At 39.3% G+C, this 20,193-nt stretch overlaps 2 protein-coding genes across 2 annotated transcripts in view; both read right to left on the bottom strand.

Annotated features, from left to right (window-relative positions):
- Positions 1–169, bottom strand: part of KLHDC2 (kelch domain containing 2) — a 15,493-nt gene extending 15,324 nt beyond the window's left edge. Inside the window, exon 1 of the mRNA XM_014936823.1 lies at positions 50–169. The gene's annotated coding sequence lies outside the window, so the exon portion shown is untranslated. The remainder of the gene's footprint in view (positions 1–49) is intronic.
- Positions 170–1,247: 1,078 nt separating this feature from the next.
- Positions 1,248–20,193, bottom strand: part of KLHDC1 (kelch domain containing 1) — a 45,921-nt gene continuing 26,975 nt past the window's right edge. The window contains exons 7-13 of the mRNA XM_014936788.1: positions 15,687–15,770; positions 9,799–9,857; positions 7,319–7,431; positions 6,843–6,915; positions 3,104–3,188; positions 2,374–2,426; positions 1,248–2,239 (exon numbers count right to left, since the gene is read on the bottom strand). Of these exons, the coding sequence (XP_014792274.1) occupies positions 2,065–2,239; positions 2,374–2,426; positions 3,104–3,188; positions 6,843–6,915; positions 7,319–7,431; positions 9,799–9,857; positions 15,687–15,770 (642 nt within the window). The 3' untranslated portion in view covers positions 1,248–2,064. The remainder of the gene's footprint in view (positions 2,240–2,373; positions 2,427–3,103; positions 3,189–6,842; positions 6,916–7,318; positions 7,432–9,798; positions 9,858–15,686; positions 15,771–20,193) is intronic.

Genomic DNA, 20,193 nt, shown 5'->3' with positions numbered 1-20,193 from the left:
GCCTTCCCCGACCCTCCCGCCTTCTGACAGGGCCTCATCCCCCCCTCACCGACCGCTCCTCCTCGTTCCGTCCCGGGGAGCCTCGCCGAGCCGCCTCCCCGGGGCCCTACCGCGGCGGGGGCTGGGGGCCGCCCGCTCCTTCCCTCACCTCAGCGGGACGCGCGGCGTCAACATCCGCCGAGGGGCCGCCGCTTCCGGCAGGGCCGCGCAGGCGCAGTCCCGGCCTCGGGCGGGCCCCAGGCCTCGGAGGGGAGCGGGGCCGGTACCGGGGCCTGCTCCGGAGGCCGGTGGAGCCGCAGGGCCTCGCCAGATCCCCCTGAGGGAGAGACCCGTCTGGGGAGCGGGCCGGGCAAAGGGGATGCTGCGGGGCGTTACCGCAACCTTCCCTCCCGCCCCACAACCTGTGGGGCCGACAGGTTTTGGGGCGTTTCTTTTGATCCCTAAAGCCGACTTTTTATATTCCGTAAACGGTTAAACTGTAGGGAATGTTCGTTTGGAGAAGAAATGTAGCTATTCTATGATTCTATTTCCTTTCAAGGCCTCAGTAAGATGAGAAAGGGTGGCTGTGGCCTTGGGAAGATGGTGGCCCACGACAGGGATGCAGTAAACAGGGGCATTGTCTGACAGACAGGGTGGTGGCAGGAAGATCATTAGTTTTAATGGCTAATTAAGTAATTAGAATGTTTTGCCAACATGAAAAGCGAGCCAAAGGACAGATGGAGAGGATGAAGATTGAGGGAGAAACAACCTTTGCTCAGCATGAAGATCACCAGAAGGAGTGACTACACATGCCCCAACCCTCATTATAATATGTAAATGAATTCTCGGAAATGTAATGAATATGCTAATGTTTTCTTGGCATTAAATTGAACACGTAGACCTGGCTTGTAAAAGTTTGGCTTGACGACAGCATTGGGGGTGCACAATAGGAGGAGCGATGCCCCGCACACCCAGCACTGCCATAAAGAACAGCCGCTTTCTGAAACTTACAAATTGAGTCTTAAGAGAGTTTTCTCTATGGGTTTGTGGTAACACTGTCACCAGAAACCCGCCTGAACCCAGAGACACCAACTTCTCTGTTAAAAGGAGCCACCAAACCTACTAAATGTTGGCTTGAAGTTAGGGCTTGGCTGCAATTCCCTGTTACAAAACCTCCCTTGGTGCTATAATTTCACTCCAAACCCCCTTCCCCCGATTAGTTAAGTTTTGCAGAGCGTAAAAATGTCAAGAACCACTCCAAACTGGTCTCTCGATTCAACTATAAAATTTTAATGACTTGTGCTCCTGTTAACTAAATTTTTGAAACAGAAAAATAGCAAGTACTACATATGCTCTTTTTAAACAATAAATAAGCATATTTCTTTTTTTTTTAAACAAGAATTAAATATAAACTTTACACATCCAAAATACAATATACAACCTATTTCAAAAAGGACTTGTCGCTAACAGAAAGGCAGTAAAACCAGGTTGTGAAACTGGGTGGGAGCTTTTCCTATACAAACGGCAAACGCTGCTCCTGGCAGGATTTTCCCAATTCCCACCCGAATCGCATCAATTTTCCTTCTTGGAGTCATTCGACCAGACGCTCGGATGGTGGGAGCTGGTGGAATCAATGGGATCAGGTGATGGTAGCAGATTAGTTGCCTTTAACGAAGCGTGAATCTTCCAAAAACACGGCATTGGACTAATTTTCCCTTTTCAGAAGGGCCACTGGGATGAGGCTGCGGGAAGGTTTTAGGATTACTCTGTGTTTTATTGAACTGGAAACATTCTGTATCATCCGCCACCTTCAAAAAGAACCAAGTCGTAGGACCGTGTCGTGAAGAGCACAACAGCAGAAGTTAACCATATATACAAAATGGAAGCTTTGATCAGTTTTTTTTCTTTTTCTAGAACACAGGAAACGAAAAGAGGTTTCCGTAAAAAAGGATTTCTTTCTTCTCAAACTTCACTTCAGAAACTCAGCTTTAACGTAGGGTCCTCCTGCCGCCCGGGGAAAAGTTCACTAACAAAAAGACTCTGCTCGTAGGCTTGGAAAGACACCAGAGTGCTCCACCGCCTCGTTCATGTGGAATTTAGTTGGCTTTGTCTTTCCGTTTGGGCTTTTTTCTCTCGCCGGTGGGTAACTGCTGCCCAGAAGGTGATTTTTTTCAGCACCTGTTGCAGGAGTTTGGATGGCAAACACGGGATCTGGGACTTCAAGAGAGTGGCGTTTTTGCCAATGCAGTCGAGACACGACCTGAAGGAGGGAAAAAAAAAAAAAAAGAAAAAGGAAAAAAAGAGCAGTATTTAAGTAAATGATGAAAAGCTGAGTGTAAAAGCACAGTGTTGTAAGGATTTACGTCAGACTCGGCGCCAACAGCCTGGACTCACCTGAGGAGCGAATAAGGCTGAGTCTGAAATATCAACAAGTCACTGCAGTGACCCTGAGCAAGAGAAACAAAGAACCATCAAAATGACAAACATCTTCTCTCAGAAATACTGCTGGTTTCTAGATTAACGTAGCATTTATTACCACATGCATAATTTAAGAACTGAGAATACTTGTTTTTTCTGTAGGTGTTGAGCCTGGAGAAAAGGAGGCTGAGGGGAGACCTCGCTCTCTACAACCCCCTGAAAGGAGGGTGTAGCCAGGGCGAGGGGTTCGGTCTCTTCTCCCAAGGAACAGGCCATAGGACAAGAGGAAACGGCCTCAAGTTGCACCAGGGCAGGTTTAGGATGGATATTGGAAAAAATGTTTACGCTGAAAGGGTTCTTAAGCCTTGGAATGGGCTGCCCAGGGAAGGGGTTGAGGCCCCATCCCTGGAGGTATTCAAAAGGTGGGCTGACCTAGTGCTTGGAGACATGGTTTAGTGATGGGTTTTATCAGAGTCAGGCTGATGGTTGGACTAGATGACCTTAAAGGTCCCTTCCAACCCAGACAATTCTACGATTCTATAAAGTATCTGAATAACAAATTCCTTTTTATCAGCCTAACAGAGGCAGGAAAACCTCCTCATAAATTACTTTACATGAACTCGGTAACATCACCAATTGTATTAACTTCATTTTGTATCTATTTTAATTATTATTGTGTTAGGATTTCATTATTCAATTTACTGACTGTGTCCATGAAATGCAAGTCGTCTTTGCTTCCACCAAACACCATCACTTCTCCTTCTTTCCCAAGGCAGGCTGTGTGCCACAATCTAGAAATAAAATTATAAATAGAATTAAGTGACCAAGTAAGAACACAGAGTTGAGTGTTAACAGCAAAACAAATCAAAAAACTACATGTTTTTCAGGGTCTAAGAGAAGCAGGAAGTTTACTGGCATATTCACCTCTACCTCACACAGACTCTCTTCCATTTTTTGTATTCAAGTTTCTTTTCGAAAGACTCTTTTGCTCTAAGGACGTAAGTTCCTTCAAGTCTCACTGGCCTCATTACTTACCCAGAAGAATTTTACAGTTTTAAATAATTTTACACGTTGCCCTTTGGGCTGCAGAAACAATATAAAGCCTGTTCTTTATCAAGCTGTGTCTTAAGGCAGCCCCTAGGGAAGAATAGAGAAAAAGCACCGGGGCGCAGCCATTACCAGCATCTCTCTCTTCTCTTTGGCCATTTCTATCTGCACAGATGATGTTGGCACTTAGTAACCCTGAGCTTCCCATTTTTTTCCTCAAATATTATGGAAATGGGTCAATTGATTCATAACGTACACGGGAAGGAGAGGCCACCACACATGGAAAGAGCACAATAACAGAACCCCTATTTCTTAGAAAACTAAGTGAAACACATTATTCTAAAAGCCTTCAGAGGTAAAAAATAATACCTTAAAATATTTTACTTGTTACTTTAACGATATAAAAGGAGAGAGCAATGTGACTATCCATCTCATGAGAATTTTGCTGAATGATCACAGTTCATACAGACCAATCTGTTTTTGTCATTATTTGACTTTTCTGTACTCCAGTTACAGATACTTTCTCTTATTTATCACTACTTCAACAAAACATTGCAGTGGGAAACTTTCAGAAAACAAAGTAACTGCACAAAACAAGCTTTTGCCAAGAACAGCTCTTCTTTTCCATTTTTTTTTTTTTTTTAATTTTTTCACCATTTCTTGAATTCATAACTACAATTCTAGTGGCTTTAAATCAGGGGGGGTTTCTGTCCTGACTCTTATCCCCAAGCACTAGGACGAGAGCTTCAGAACACAAGTGATCCCCTTTCCAGCTTTACGCTTCCCCCCAAGATTCCTGGGGATCGTTTTCTGTGTGTCAGTTACTTCCATCACTCCCCACAAGTTTTGTGTTGTGCATTTAAAAGCACACGCTATAAAATTAAATACCCACCCAAACTTGACTGATACAGTCTGACCGGTATAATCTTGCTTTACCAAGGATTCTGCTACTTGAGCAGCGACACCTTGCTAGATTTACTTTTTTATTATTAGCAGATCAAAATCTATGATTTTTTTTTTTTTCTTCTCCTGGTGTGTCACCACGGAAGGAAGTTTCACAAGATGAGTATCACCACAGAGCTCTGGCCCTTTAAGTCTACTTAACCCAAATAAAAGGTCCCCCCTAGAACTTTCACGCAGAAGTAAACGTTCTCACTTTCTTAACTCCATTCACATCAGTAATTATTCCCCACTCTCCTTAGGCTAAACTCTATCCCACCTTTGCTCTTCCTCATACCTGGAGATAGATCTGTCTCTGCCTTATCTGCTTTAGGGAAACTCGGGCCTGGACATCGTCACCGAAGAACTGGGGAGGCCTTTCCTGCCTGGGCTCTGCTGACATCCTAGCTCGCAACCTGATGCTTTTTTCTACAGACTGACAGAGTTTTTACATCCTCTCATGCTCTAACTTATCACCTAAACATTCTAACAAAGCACGTTATTTAAATTATACACATGCTGAATTGATACAACTCTTTTTTTTTTTTTTTTTTAACACAGCTCTTCTATCCAGAATAACAAAATTACATGGTAAGGAAAACTCTGAGAAACGATATTAAACATACAATTTGTTCTCTGTTTTAACCTGGCATGCAAAGTGTTAGCCCAAGGACAACAGAAAGGAGGAAAGTATTTTCTACCAACACAGAATGACAGATCTATAACCCAGAAGACAATTTTTTTTAGAATTTACTAAAAAAGAAGGATGAAGGAAATGATTCTTTACAGAATTTAAGGAAGGAATTAATTTTGCAGAAGCGTCAGTAAAATACACTAATGCACACGACAGACCGTGAATTAATATAAAATAATATAAATATATAAAAGTACACATATATGTATTACTGCCAGTGCATTTTAAGTCCTGCTTTAAAGTCATACAGGCAATAGAATTGACTTAAACCTTTTCCAATTGCAGAGATGCTGCAGATTCCTGTAAGGACAGGGGTACAATTATGGGACACGTAATTACTTCACACTCAAATTAGTTTAATATATAGAGAGGCTTTTGCTATGGCTCCTTTTATCCATGTTTTCAGGACTTCCTGAAAAAGGTTATGGAAGTATCTTGGTTTAGGTTGTTTTGTTTTTTTTTTAATGAAGTTTAATTATGACTTGCATGTCGGCAACTAACTTTCATGAGACCATCCAAGTAAAGAACTGAACACGTGATCCCTGACCGCTAATAATGTGCTTTCTTACTTAAGGCAGTCACCAGTCCCTTCATCAGAGTCACTAATTGTAAAAAGACAGAAAATATTCTATGAAACTAAGCTATAAGTTTATTTAGGCTTGAAAGAGTTCGAAATATAAGAAAGCAGAAAACTTGGTATAACAGTGCTGTTGTATTTAGAAGACACCCTAGAATAGGATAAAACAGGAAGAAAAATTAACAGAGGTAAAGATTTGTCAGTAATAGAAAACAGAACGTAAGGCAGGAAGCAAAAGCCAGACCAGCACCACACACTATGCTAAAAGAATTAAATAGAATTGTGCTGAGAGTACCTGGGTGAACGTAGAGAATGATTTCCACAAAAAACTGAATATTTACTGTCTACAGCAAGCCAATTCAATCGTAGTTACATTACAAATACAGAGAATGCTTCAAACACTGCACTAAAAAAAAAGAAAAAGACTGTGCTCTGCTACAGCAAGGACCTGTTCTCAATGGCAGATTCTGGGTCAGAACATGAAAATTGATTTATTTTTTTTTTTTAGTCAGAATCTATCTTTTCTGTAGTCTTAAACTAGAGGGAGAAGGGGAACATGGTGTGGAAGAGACAGTGCTGTTGCCAGTAGGAACAATACACGTGCTGGAACCAGGCCCTTTTTGGTTTGCATTTAAGTCCTCGAAGGAACAAAACTCCACAGTCATTTACTGTGCTCTTTGGTACGAAATTCAGTTTTGCAAAACTGTAATTATAATTAACTGCTTCTGCTCAGGAAAAAAAATAAATATCCAAGGTATTTTATATTACTTTCGAACCTTGAAAGGTGCATCAACATCTCTATGGTTGTCTCCCCGTGTTTCTAATCCCGGGTCAATATTAATCAACTTCTATTATTCTCATAGGTTATTAATTCCTCAGAAATTATGTGATATACATTTTCTTATATAAAAGCAATTTGGCTGTAGGACACCAGGTTAGTTGGACACCCAGATCCTTCATCACAAAAAAAAAAATCTTTTAATGCAAGTAAGCATCAACTGTAACACAGACAGTAATAATGCTGCATCAGGTATGAAGGAACAGAAGTTAGTAGAGCAAACTGTTCAATGATACTGCATTCATTTTCTAAAATATTCTTATAAGGTAGTTTAAAAATACTGCTAATTTAAAACTACTTTACTTTTTTGAATGCCTACATTTCAGCAAATAGTCTCTATTTTTGTATACCTAGGCCTACTCTTAGGCAAATGGGTAAGTTGTTTCCATCCATTCGTTGTAATGCTGTGAATCCAGCCATCACCTACAATATAAAAACATACATTAGTACTACTTCTTGAGATGAAATATCATCTTTTTTATTTATACAAAAAGCTCTGTGTTCTAAGAGCGCATTATATTAAGATAAACATCATCACATTAGCTTGGATCTTTTCATTCTTTGTAATTTAACTTAATTCAGTCATGGAAAGCTCACTTCATTGAGATCTGGAATTAAAATACACTCACTTTTTTTTCTTTTGGATACACTGAGAAAATTGCCCCTTCCAGTGGAATATATCTCTGACACTCAAGTTTTCACTAATCTCACATTTTTTTATGAAAATTCTGTAACAAGATTTAGATTTAAGTAGTTTGATAAAGATAACAAATGCGCATGTCATAGGAGGTTAGTACAACAGAATGATCATCTCTAAATTACTTACTTAAAGGAACATTATCAGAGCTTAGTCCACCAAAAAGGAAAAGTCTGTCATCTCCTATCGGTGTCAGCGTGTGCCAAGATCGATCTTTCGGCTTCTCTCCACTGATATTAATTCTTGGTGAAACAAATAAACAGAAAGAAATTTTCAAAGAATGGTGAAAATGAATCTGCCAGAAGATTTCAAAGTGGATTTATTTTGGCCTAGAACAAGCCTGGATATTTTCCCAGTGGAAAAGCTGCATTTACACAATCTGAGTTCGCTCTTGAGCAGGGTTCAAATCTAAACAAAGTAATTTCTTGCAGTAATTGCTCTCTGAACAATCAGTTATGTAAATGTCAAACGTCACCACAAAAGCATTGGTTGTTATTTTCTTTCTTTGTTTTCTTAAGATCACTAAAGCCACTACTTAACCTACAACTAAGGCACTTGGACAGCAAAGAAAGGACTCTGTACTCAAACTCTACAGTGCATGTAGGTAAACAGAATTGGTTATTTGAAATAAAAATTAGTGAATCCTGATGGGCTACAGTCTAAGGAAAATGATCTTAAATGATACAAGGATTGTGACTTTACCTTTTATCTACTCTCCAACCATTGTCCCTTTTAACACAATGGTGGGTCACCCAAACTTGGAGATACATTTTAGTAAAAAGTGGGAGTTCCAAAATACGAAAGAGATGTAGATTTATTATTCCAAAAATTTGTTCATATTACAATAATACATATTTGCTGTTGGTCTCATTTTAGCTGCAGGGTTAGGTGTGCTCGAGATGAGAATCTGGACAGTAAAGAACCTGAAGGTAAGGGATTCCCTCTAGTGGGTGGCCTGGATTCACATCACCTGAGTTTAGGCACTTTGGTGTACCCTTGTCTCAGGAGGATCCCCACAGAAAAGAAGCAGAACCTCCAGAGGGCACCAGCCCACCTGGTATCTTGATATTAAGCAAAGAGACAACTTCTGTTGTAATAAAACCTAAAGTTAGAACCAAAAATCTAGGCCACCACACACCCAGTGTGTCTCATTGTAGAAAGGTGATGGAAAAAGCAGGGGCAAAGAGCCATAAACTCTCCTGGGGGGTTCAGAATCTTACTCGGACACTGTCCAGAAGAGGTAAAAAGGGAATGCTCCATCCAGGTGGATCGTATCTCAAAAAAACAGTTTATTTTTTTCCCTCCACTTTACTGAAGTGAAGTGAGTATAATATACACAGGTGTGTGCCCAATCTACAACATGAACAGTGTAGACCGAGACAGTCATCTCGATTTCCTTTATAATCAGTGAAAAGAAACAGGGCCTTGAAAAGCACAACTTGTAATTTATTTCAGATGTCCACCTCAGCAGCAGTTGTCCTGTGCCCAAGAAGCGCCTGTTTCTCTTAACTGAGCACAGAGGAAGCCCAGGGTGAGTAATAGAGGCATCTGCAGCTCAGTCAGAGGAATTTCAATGCTGGTGACTGCTAAGCACTTCTCCATCTGGAAGCAAAGGCTGAAGAATCGTAGCTAATTAAAACAGTGATTGCAAAACTGTCCCGCTAAATTTGGTACCCAAGTTGGAGCCAAGTCACAATGTCTGAACGGCTGCTTTGCACAGCTCTTGTATAAGATGCTTCTAAAATTGGCAAGAGAGAGGCAGACTGTGCTGAGATCCAACAGGCTTTGATGTTTAGAAAAATATCTACCAGATACCCAGGGGCGATAACGTTTCAATCTTTCAAGCTACCGATACAAAATAATATCACAGTAACAGAAATAACTTCAATATTGAAGGTGTTGAATAACAGGTCAGTGGAGCTCAGGGAAGGCAAGGTAACTTCTGGCTATATTCCTGCATTCATACCTACACGTATTCAGGAAAGGTGTTATTTCATAGTCTTTTATTAAATTACTATTAGGTTACCTCAAGAATAGGAACAGAGCAGTGGTTATCACCCATCCTTTACTGTTTAGGTAACAATAGACCCACTGATTCTACACGTGCAGGAGGTGCTATCCTAAATGCTACATGCAAACAAATAAGTCTTAGGAAGTATAATAATAACAGATTTAGTTTAAAAATGAAATATTTAGGCGATGCTTTTTACTTGATTTAAAAAAAAAAAAAGTGGTTAAGATGCTTATCTTGGAGAGGGCAGATCCCTCTTCACTCTGTACCATAACGAGCCAACTATATAGCTAGTAAAAACAGTCTTCAAAAAGACATGAAAACTAAAATAAATGTACTCGTCTTGAAAATGATGGTGTTAAATCACTACATGCTGTGCTTAAAATAGCATCATCAGTGCTTTGATGCAGAACAGAAAAAGCTTAGTAACCACTATCAAATTAAATTAAATTGAAATCACAATATAACAGCTGTTAAAGTAGTCCCCAAACTCCCATTCTCCTCTTCGAAAAGCTACAAAATTAGCACTGGAACTATTTAACAGTATGTTTCAATCTGCTGTATTCTACTTGAAATGTTGTTAGAGAGAGAAACCTACCTTCCAGACCAAGTCCAAGTGTCTAAATTCAGGCAGTGCAAATCATTCATTCTAGTTTGCTAAAAGAAATAAATAAAAATCCCAGTTGTGTTATATTAAAGCAAACAACGAGCAAAATATTTCAGCGAGGCCTTCCCAGGACAGAACATTCCAAGTAACAATATTTTGAAGAAAACTGTACCCATGTGGCTTAAACCAACTCTGGATTACGTGGCAGATGAAAAGAATTTCTTCTCAAAAACCCCATGCAACTCTCAGGAAACTACCTGTCAGGAATATTTACATTAATGCAATGGCAGCATGGGGCCAATTTTAGCTTTTAATAGGAGTTTAATAGCGAAGAACTACGTGATACTCAGTTCCTGCAAACCTATTCCATATTCATCCAGAGAATTCATGGTAGGTAATCACAGAAGGTTTAATACTCTACCTATAGTCTCCTCTCACTGTTTTTTTCCTTTGCATTCTGACCAGAATTATGCATCCTCCTGCCTGGTGGCTTATTCCTTGAAATATTCTAGTTGCTACTGTCACTCAGTACAGGACATCCCACAAAAAAATTCATCAATCTGTGTTTTTCCTCTCTGTTCCTGAAGGCGAGTCCTTTCACAATGTTATGACTAGAAGCAAGGTTTTTATGACCCTTTAGCATTTGCCATAAAAATACTAAAATGCGTCAATAAGAACAACGGGAAATGGATGCACTTGAATATCTGCCTCTCTTTTGAGATGAAGACACTAATTGCCTTAGAAACATAAAGGTAGGGGGAAATTTACGAAAGAACTTCTTGGCTTCAGATTGCGGCAATATTTTCAATGGCTCCCAAAACACTCAACTGGTATTTGTGATTCTCCTGGGTACTACAAAACAGTATCTGAGAAGTAGGGAAATGTATCTTGCCTTACCTTAACAATTTCTTTTCTCCTAGGGTAGTCCATAGATCTATTAGAATAAGCCTTTCTCCAGCTTGCAGATCCTTTTGAGGCAGAAACTAGACTCGTCATTTAAGTCAGAGCAGGAGTGGTTTTACCCCCGAGAACTCAGCCCGTTAGTGAGTTTGAGAGACTTCTAAAGCTGTCCATCGGAGCTACGGGAAGTCTCTCCAGGTATTTCAGGAAACAGCAAGGTTTGCAGGATAGCTACAGGCTCCTCTCATCAAGTGCTAGCCCTTTTCTGTCCAAGGGAAGAAGATCTTAACTAGTAGCATTTTGGAAATGCCTTCAGAGAGGCCAACAAGCTAAAGGAAATGAGGATGTGAGGGCTTTTGTGCATCGCCTGAGAAACTTTATCCCTGCAAGAGGGTGAATATAACAACAAAGCGTGGTCCAACTGACAGCTAGAGGAACAGATCTGTTTTCCACGACAAGTCTATTGAGTTTCCTGCTCCTTCAGATGGCTTTGAAGGCAATGAGGAACAAATTATACAAGCAGAAAGCAAAATGCAATTACTGAGTATCTTCTGCTGTACCTGTACAAAGCCCTTGGGGGTAGGGGTTGGGGGGGGGGAAGCAACATGCTGGCCTCTAGAACTAAAAATATTTAATCATCTTGGAATACACAGTTGGATATGGAGGACATCTATTAAAGAACGGGAAGAAAGAAAGTTGCTGTTATGTTGGAAATGAAGGTTTCAAGAAGATCCTGTTCAAGCCCTCCTCGCTGACTTTCCTTTCCTAGGCATTAGGCAGAAGATGGAGCAGTTTTCAGTTTCTTGGTCCCTGGGAAATCAATGCGTTATAATCTTTACATTCTCACCATTCAACAGATTGACAGATGCATAATTACACCAACCTAATTTTGAATGCAAAACACAGCATCAGTTGGACATTTATGTCTAAGATTCAGTCCTTTAACATAGCTTTAACAAAAGAAAATGCCTCTCTACCCGACCCTTATTTGGGAAGCTGTAAAGCACACAGGCAGGTCCTAGAATCATCACTTGCAAAGTTTTCTTGCAGTTTCTTGTGTATTTCTAAATGCTGCCTACTGTATTTAGTCATTTAACTTATAATCCTAAAACGATTCTTAACTGGCTTAAAAGCATCAAGCCTCATAAGAGGGTTTGCATTTCCCTTTGAGCTACAAGCACTCCTTAGACATTCAACTTATCTACGGCATGTTCATTTATTTGCAGCCCAGTAAACATTAACCAGGATCTGCTTTGTCTCAGGATTTGCTTTCTAGCGCGATGAAAGGCGTTAAGGGTGACATATTCACAGCTCTCTGCTGCTACAGTAAACTCTCTGCAGCTCTCCCTTCTCAGATTTAAAAATCAAACAGCTACTACAGCTCCAATCTTTGTCAGAGAAGGACTGCAGTTCAATGTATCTTCTGATCTTCAGGGACAGAAAGGGTAACAGGAAATACCAACACGCATGCATTAAGGCAAGAGGTGTGAAGAGCTGCTGGACTGACTTTGTTTTAGTACTTCATCATTCTTTACATGAAAACTTTCTGCTTAAATCAAACACAAGACTCGCATCAACTTTTGGACTAAATCTCCTTCCTTCCCACTTTTTCCCGTTTCTGGTTTTTTTTTCAGGGGCTTACCTGGAGGAACAGAGTCCACATAACACTTCTGAGCCTGTTTTCAAATGATTCCTGGTACAATTGATTTTGATCATCATCACCATCTTCTTTTACCAGTTCTAGCTCCAAGTTTGGAAAAAGGTGCCCTTTCCTCCCAGAAAGATGAATAGGAGAAGCCTCATGACACTTCCTGGCCCTTTCTGGTTCCTTGTAGAGCCTTTTCCCTGGGAAGATTTGTATCATGGTGAACTAGAAGGAGAAGGAGGAGCAGAGCAACCCCGTATTTGCTCCTTAATTTATGGGGATAAGCAAGACTTCATCCTTTGGGGAGGAGTTACTCCTGTTGCCAGGAAATGCAGTGTTTTCCTGATGTCTTTAGCTTTCCTTTCCTGTTTCATGACTTACATTAATTCCTCAAGTCCCACTGAATGAATGTTCCCTAACCTTTGTGAAATTCTGTCCATTTATTTCTAGGATAGAAAGTCAATCAATAATAAGAGTATCAAGAAGGTGAAAATTACACTTGCTGTTCTCCTACAAAATGAAATAAAGCTTTCAAAAATTTCACTCTTCTCTGACACTGTTCCCAAGCGGTTTCACTGAAATTTAGCAAAGGGTTATTAAGGAAGCTGATGCTGCCTGAGGAAGAGACAAACCTTGTCAGATCACAGCCTTCTTGTATTTCTGAATCCTGCAGTCAAATTGTCAGAGTTAAATAGAAGCCAGAGGGCACGTCCTCTCAGGGCACGTCTAATCATGCACCAGCACAGCGGAGAAATGGCAGGTGACCTCCAGTTTACCCATAATTTCACTCACAGAGGCTGCAGGAGAATCCTAGATGGAGTTACAAAGCAGTTCAGTTGCAAGAGGCACAGTGCAGCGACCCTAAGGAGCCTGGACACAGAACTCTGTTATTCTGTTCCTGGTGTGATGGTCTCTGTGCCACACACAGATAGCCCTTGCTCACAAAAAGCCAGAGGGAGCGAGTCTTTGAAGGCTGAGGAAATGTTCAGAAATAAATGGGAGGCCAGAAGGCCCTTAGCTGCATATTTATTTCTTCCCATCTAGGTTTCTTTCCCTCTCACATCTCCTCTAAATGAGGAGCAGGATTCAGTTCCTCTGTGATTAGTGAGAGTTCATTTACAGCAGACACAAAAGAGCAAGTCCATATTAAGGCTCAGGGCTCGCTTAGCCCGGCACAGCTAGCCCTGACACACAAGATTCAAGTATTTTTTCAATCTCTTTTAATATCCTTTTAATTCCTTAACTATTGGCAAATCAAGTTTGTCTAAACCTACAGCTCCAGAAGCTGCTGCACGCACCTCTCTCAGGCAGAGGTGGGGTTTTAGCACCAGTTCCAGAGATCGTGAGCCTGTAGGAAAGGCCACGTAATGCAGAACAGAATAAACAGGATCAATGGTGGTTACTTTCCTTCCTCATTGCTCGGAAGAGGTACTCAGCTGAAAAAAAACAACCACTTTTGCTGCAGCTGTGGGAGGCAATTCAAACCTCCCTGGGTCTGTACGTCTGGTTTCTGTCTAAGCAAGCAGGAGTAAGCCATCTCGGAACAGAGCTGGAGACTTTCCCCAAGAAGAACATGGCTTTTACAGCACGACAAACAGGGGACAGAGAACAAAGTGCAATTTTACACCGTTTCATTTGCAAGTACTTGAGAAAAACAGGGCTTGGGTGATGGCAGCCTTCCCAGCTGAAGCTGGCGTACGTTCATTGCAGGGCATTTCCAACCAACAGTTAATTCCTTCTCTTTCGTATAACGAAACTATAGAAACACAGCACTGAGGGCTTTCAAAAAGCTTCTTCGCTGCTACTTTTCACAGCAATAGAGATAGAAAGCACCAAGTCTCACCCTCGAGCTGAATGTGATTAAAGGGTCTAAATTAGCTGTGGATAAAAAGAGCTAAAAAAACCTCAAATTTAAAAAAAAAAATATGGAAGAGTACACAGTAACTTAAATTAGGAGTTTTTTTACTTGCCTTACAGATTGTTTTTTCCACATTCCTCATAAACTCCAGCTTATATAGAGACCTTTAAAAATACTATTTTCCCTATGCTTTTGCAACAGTTCTAAAAAGAGGCAGCACATTTTCCAGCCCACAAAGGAACTATCCCAGCAAAAAATTCACAAATGCTAGGGAAGCCTGTACTAGTTAAGATTACCTCCTGCCATCCTTATTTTCAGACATAAAACAGGAATATGTTTTCTATATTCGATTGCTGCCTCAGGCTTAAATTCTTACATTAATGCTTCAGCAAAGAAGAATTTAAGAGAAAACCTCCTCTAAGTAGTACTAGAAAAATTAAGTGTGTTGCTGAGAGCTTTTAGTATCTCCTTGCTTCCTATCAGGAAAGCAAATACCAGCCTTACTCTTGTGGCAAAGAGCTTATATTGGATGCACAGAATAAAGCTGTTAACAGCAATGTCTATGGTTTCTGCTTATATTCTGTACTAAGGGCACAGAGAACACTAAAGGTAAAGACTGAGAGTGTAAGACTGACATTCAGAGGGCAGAGGAGAGGTTTAAAAGGACCAGAATGACCTGTGCTATCAGAGAACACGCTGCTGCCTCCTGCACCAGCCTGAACGTACAGAGACTACAGTGGCTGGGTACAAAGCTATTAATCACAGACATCTGTATTTCAGTCACTTATGTGCAAAAAAAAAAAAAAGACAAGTTTAAATTATAAAGCCAACTGGAATCCATTATTGCCTACCTTTCAGAACCACATGTTGCAACTCTAAATATAAAATCCTGTATCCCACCAGCTATTCTGAACCTCGCTTCCCCAGAGGGCAAACCTCAGGGTATGCAAGATGTGGATGTAATTGAGTGTTCTTACACATTTCCTCTTTCTTTAAGCCAGGCACAGGGAAAGAAGGGGAAGCACAGGCTAAAATCCCAGTTATATTTACTAGTTGCTACCATTTCATTAAGTGAAATGGGGGGGAAAAAAAAGCCTGCAGGTTTGATGTATAAATCTGCTAAGCTGTAGCAAGCCCAGAAAGCTGCATCTCATCATTTATTTAAACCTGGTCTATCATCATTGGGCTTGCTTTTGCTCCCCTCTCACAGAACCACTCCTGCAGGGATTGTGCACACATCAACCATTTTTTGTTGATTTATAAACATTTGCATTTCTACAGACAGAAAGGCAGACTTTTTTTTTTGTAAGGTAGAGGGGGATGAAAAGAAACATCCTAGAGTCAACACTCTTAACATAGAGGTTAGGCTGAAGACATCTTGGATTTTTTTCTACTACAAAAATAACTTGTTATAAATAAAGTAACTGCCAAGAAAATAATATTACTGCCAATAAAATGGTTTAATTAAACACTAACCAGCACTCGTCCTCCAAAGATGTAACCTTTATTTCCCAGCACAGCGCAGGTGTGAGCTGCTCGAGGCTGAGGTGGATCTCCACCCTGAAAGAACCAAAACAAGATCCTTCAAACATCACCAAAGCGCCAGCCAAGGACAGTGACAAGCTGGTACCACAGAGACTGCAAAATTAAGGCCAACTTACATCAGAACTGCAACTTCAAAAGGAAATAATTTGTAGTCATGTCCAAGTCTCCACAGCCATTAGAAGACACACATATTTGCCAAGGACAGCTTTAATTGAGTTCCCTCAGTAGCTAATGTTTAATATATCATCTCTTGATTTGATTTATCATTGCTTAAGTGAAATTCAATCAATTTATCTTTAATTCCTAAGCATAAAACTACAGTAACACATCAGTTATTGTTGATATATCCCGTGCAGCTTTATTTTTCCAAAGTGTGAACCAACAGGAACTGGTACAAAAATCTCTGGAAATCACATCTTAAAATGTGATGTTACATCCAACAACTACATGCCAAAAAGTATTCCCTGTGTAAATCAGAAATAAAGATAGCAAAATTGGCTTTTACTTTTCAATGGTAATTTCATTTTTTGCATTTAGTTTTATAGGAATTTTAGAACTTCCTATAAAGGCCATAAAATACTGTCAGACCCTCATTACAATATGCTGCTTCTACGGATTTCTTATGTAAACTCACCAGGATGTTATGAACCTTTATAATATACTATCATATTAATATAATAAATACAAATGTGTGCATTACTGTTTTACTGGGAAAGTGAGTATACCTGCTCCTTTGGAAGACTATTAAAATAGCATATTTGCTGAAGAATAGAAGCTTGAATACAAAGCTTTATCTCAAAACTATCCCCTAGATACAGAATAACGTACCATCTTCTAATGTATTCAGATTTCTAATACTTTTCTGACGCTTATGATATTTTTTGCAACAGAACCCCATTACAGCAAAACCACCAGTCTAATAGCATCCTGTGGGAAAACAATATTCCTTTCATTCCTGAATTTTCCACATTTCAGAGGCACTGAGTGGCCTCCTGTTTAATGTTATGAGCCCCAGCAATACTAAGCATATTCAAATTACTTCTCCCAACCTCAATTTCTAGAGCACATTTAACTATTCAAAACGCAGTAAAATCCCAATTGTATTAAAAGACAAAACTGGAAAAACACTCACTCTAATTGCTGGCTGAGACCAAGTTTGTGTGGTTGTATCAAAAACATGAACATCATTATGCCATCCCCAGAATATTTGTCCTTCCTTAAAAAAAAAAAAAAAAGAAGTGAAAAAATTAAAACCAAGTTTATTCTAGTTTAAAATCTTTGTGCTTATTAAAGGATACAAACCCAGAAGTGATCTATCAAAACAGAAAAAACCCTAAAATATAGCATTTTATTAACAAACATTAATATTTTTAATAATGATTCAATGGCTCAAGTCTAATTGAAGATCAACAGCATCCAGGAATGTTAGAGCTGATGACACACTTGAAAATGGGCTTTGGGCTTCACATCAGTCACTGCAGGAGACAAAGTCTACCTTCTAATTTTTACTGCAACATACTTTGTACAATCTATTTATTTCTCAGTAATACATTTCTGTAAGTCAATATTTACCATTTGATGCAAGGAACTATACTCTCTCGAATGCATATCTATTTCTTATTAATTCCTGTCACTAAACATTCTAATCAGTTTCCTTCTTTCTATTAACTGTAAGAAATCATTACAGGAAACTACCTAATTCAGGCATCTTAAAGTAACAGATAACAAATTAAAGAAACTAACTAACAATATTTGTCAGTTAGACTTGTGAAGCTACAAACTCCCTCTCTTACTTCAACGATACAAATTCTAAAGTTTTCTGGGGGTTTCATATTTAAAATATGTCTCCAGATTTAAAAAAGGCCCTTTGTTCCTGCTCTGACAGCATTTTGTTTAATTGCATTCCATGCCTAGAACGGGGTACTTGGAATAGGCTGAACACCCACTGCTCCCAATGTGTAATATCTGAAATTTCAAATCTAACCAGAAGATTCTAATTTGCATTTCCGCTGATGCTACAAATAAAAGAAAAATCAGTCAGGTTTTTCATCCTTACTGAGTATAGTATATTAAAAAAAACATGTTTTGACAATCAGGAAGGACAAATCACTCTGAATTGTGACAAATCTCTTACCCAAAATGCATCATGGACATCAAAACAATCACTCAGCTCATTATGCTTCCTACAGCCATAACCACCAAAATATATTAGCCTAAAAAAGCAAGGACACAAGCATGTTCAGTTAGCTGTTTTGTAAATAACACTCAAATAAATTAACTGTCATAATTAATTTCAAACTTTTGTTTACCTACTGCACTATGAATAATATAAACAACTTGAAATATTTCATCTAGCATCTAATTACACAGCAAACCTTACTGAAATGAAGGTTAATAGTTAGATTCCTCCAGAAGCCTGACAGAAATCCACGGAAGGAAGGAAGGAGGTTTAAGATACCTTGAAGCCTCTACTCCTCCATCCACAAGCTTATTTATCACAGTCATATTTTCAGACACGAGTCTCAAAACAACACATTGCACAGAAGGCAGTGAAATGCTAGAAATCCTACCCTTTTCTACTGAAATTCCTAAGCTCCTGCTGTATTTCTTAGCTTTCCATATACGTCTCGTCACAACAAATGTTCCCAAGGTTCAGCTCACAGACTCTCTGTGACCCACAAAGACTTTCTCCAGCTTATAAAGACATTTTTGTTTTTCAACTACTTACTACTGAACATATCGCGAGTATTACACACCTCCCAGCCTAATATTCCACCCACGAAATGGCCATCCATAAGTAATGATTCCTAAAGTTTTGTTTTAACTTCAACATTTTGAGGATATTTGCTCTAGTTGTTAGTGATCTTGGGAGAAGGCAATTTAGGAAATGATGGGACGGTGAAGGTCATTCCAGACTGACATTCCTGGGGAAACAGAGTTACTGAAAGCATCGTGCAAGACACCATGACATCCTGACCTGCAAAATCACAGCTTGTGAAAGTTTAATAAGGTAAACTTCTGTAAAGGTGGGTAGCTTGTCCCCAAATACTTCTGGTAAATGAAAGGGTTAAGCTCTGCCACCTAAAATAGGTAATTTTCTCTGTATGCGGATCACATGATACTCTGAATAGATTAATTTCGTTTTGAATAATCTTGATAGCTAAGGAGAGCCTGTTCAAATATATTTACTTTCATGTATCTCACAGTTAAATTAGAATTACAAAACCAAGATATAGTAACTGAGAGGCATTATACAGTTTACGCAAAACCTCTTTAGATGTGAAATCCAGAAACAGAAAAATCATTTACATTTTACAGTGTTCACTGTGTATCCTTTTCTTACTTGTTTACAGTAACTTTTACAACAAATCAGTGATGTGTCACTTTCTTGTGACCACACATGCCACAAGATCCACACACTTCACTGATATGTCACTTTCTTGTGACCACATATGCCACAAGATCCACACACTCTCCATAATAAACACAAAATCCAAAGTATTTATTTTTAGATAAGTAGTTTTTCTAAATACACTCAGTAACTTTTACAACATGTATCTAAGCTGACTTGGTTCTTAGAAAATAAAGATACTCACTGAAATGCCTTTGTAATTATCAGCATTTGTATGTTACTAAAATCCTTGAAAATACACCAAATATATTTTATTGCAGGTAACAATTCTATGCTTACATAATGCAACAAAAACCAATGTAATTTTCATACTGGTTTTTAAACCTATGTTAAAATTAAAACCATGATAGATGCATAACCATCTTTATCTAAAGTCTCAAAGCATTCCAGAAACTTTCACTGAATTTCCCAACCCTCTCCTAAAGTGGGTTTATACTTACCCTAAATTCAGCTCAAATGTGAGAAAACTCTGGTAGAAAGTTGTTAGAAGAGTTACACAAATTCCCACAGCAAGCCAAGCTAAGAATTAGAGTTTCCTGAATCCCAAACCTGTGTTCTCTTCACTTTACAGTACTTCCTCTCTGCAATTAACACATATTAAATATTCTTAATGTGTTACCTGTCCTTATACACCCAGCAGGAAAGCTTGTCACGTGGTGTAGGAGGTTGACCTTTAAAATTTGTGATTTTTTTCCACCTATAGGTTCCATTTTTTGTTCGCAAATTAACATAATACAGCTTAAAAGAAAAAAATTACAACATTTTCAGTATAAATGATGTCAAAGAATCCAGCACAAATCACCAGCAAAAAGAACATCCCACCACCCCCAGAATACACTATGTCCTTTTTTTTTTTAAAAAAAAAGGAACTGTCAGTGAAGTTTACAATATGTAGCAACATATAGGAAGAGTGTGATACACAAGGAGAACACAAGAAGCCTGAGAATTAGCAGCACATTTCCTTGCTGTTAATCAGCCAGACCAGAATATTAATAACCTGCTCCTTCCAAAGCCAACTGAAGCCTT

Source organism: Calidris pugnax, unplaced genomic scaffold (assembly GCF_001431845.1).
Source record: "Calidris pugnax isolate Ruff unplaced genomic scaffold, ASM143184v1 scaffold10, whole genome shotgun sequence".
Classification (NCBI taxonomy): Eukaryota; Metazoa; Chordata; class Aves; order Charadriiformes; family Scolopacidae; genus Calidris; species Calidris pugnax.
Note: the sequence above shows the minus strand (reverse complement) of the source record. Positions and strands in the feature narration are given on the sequence as shown.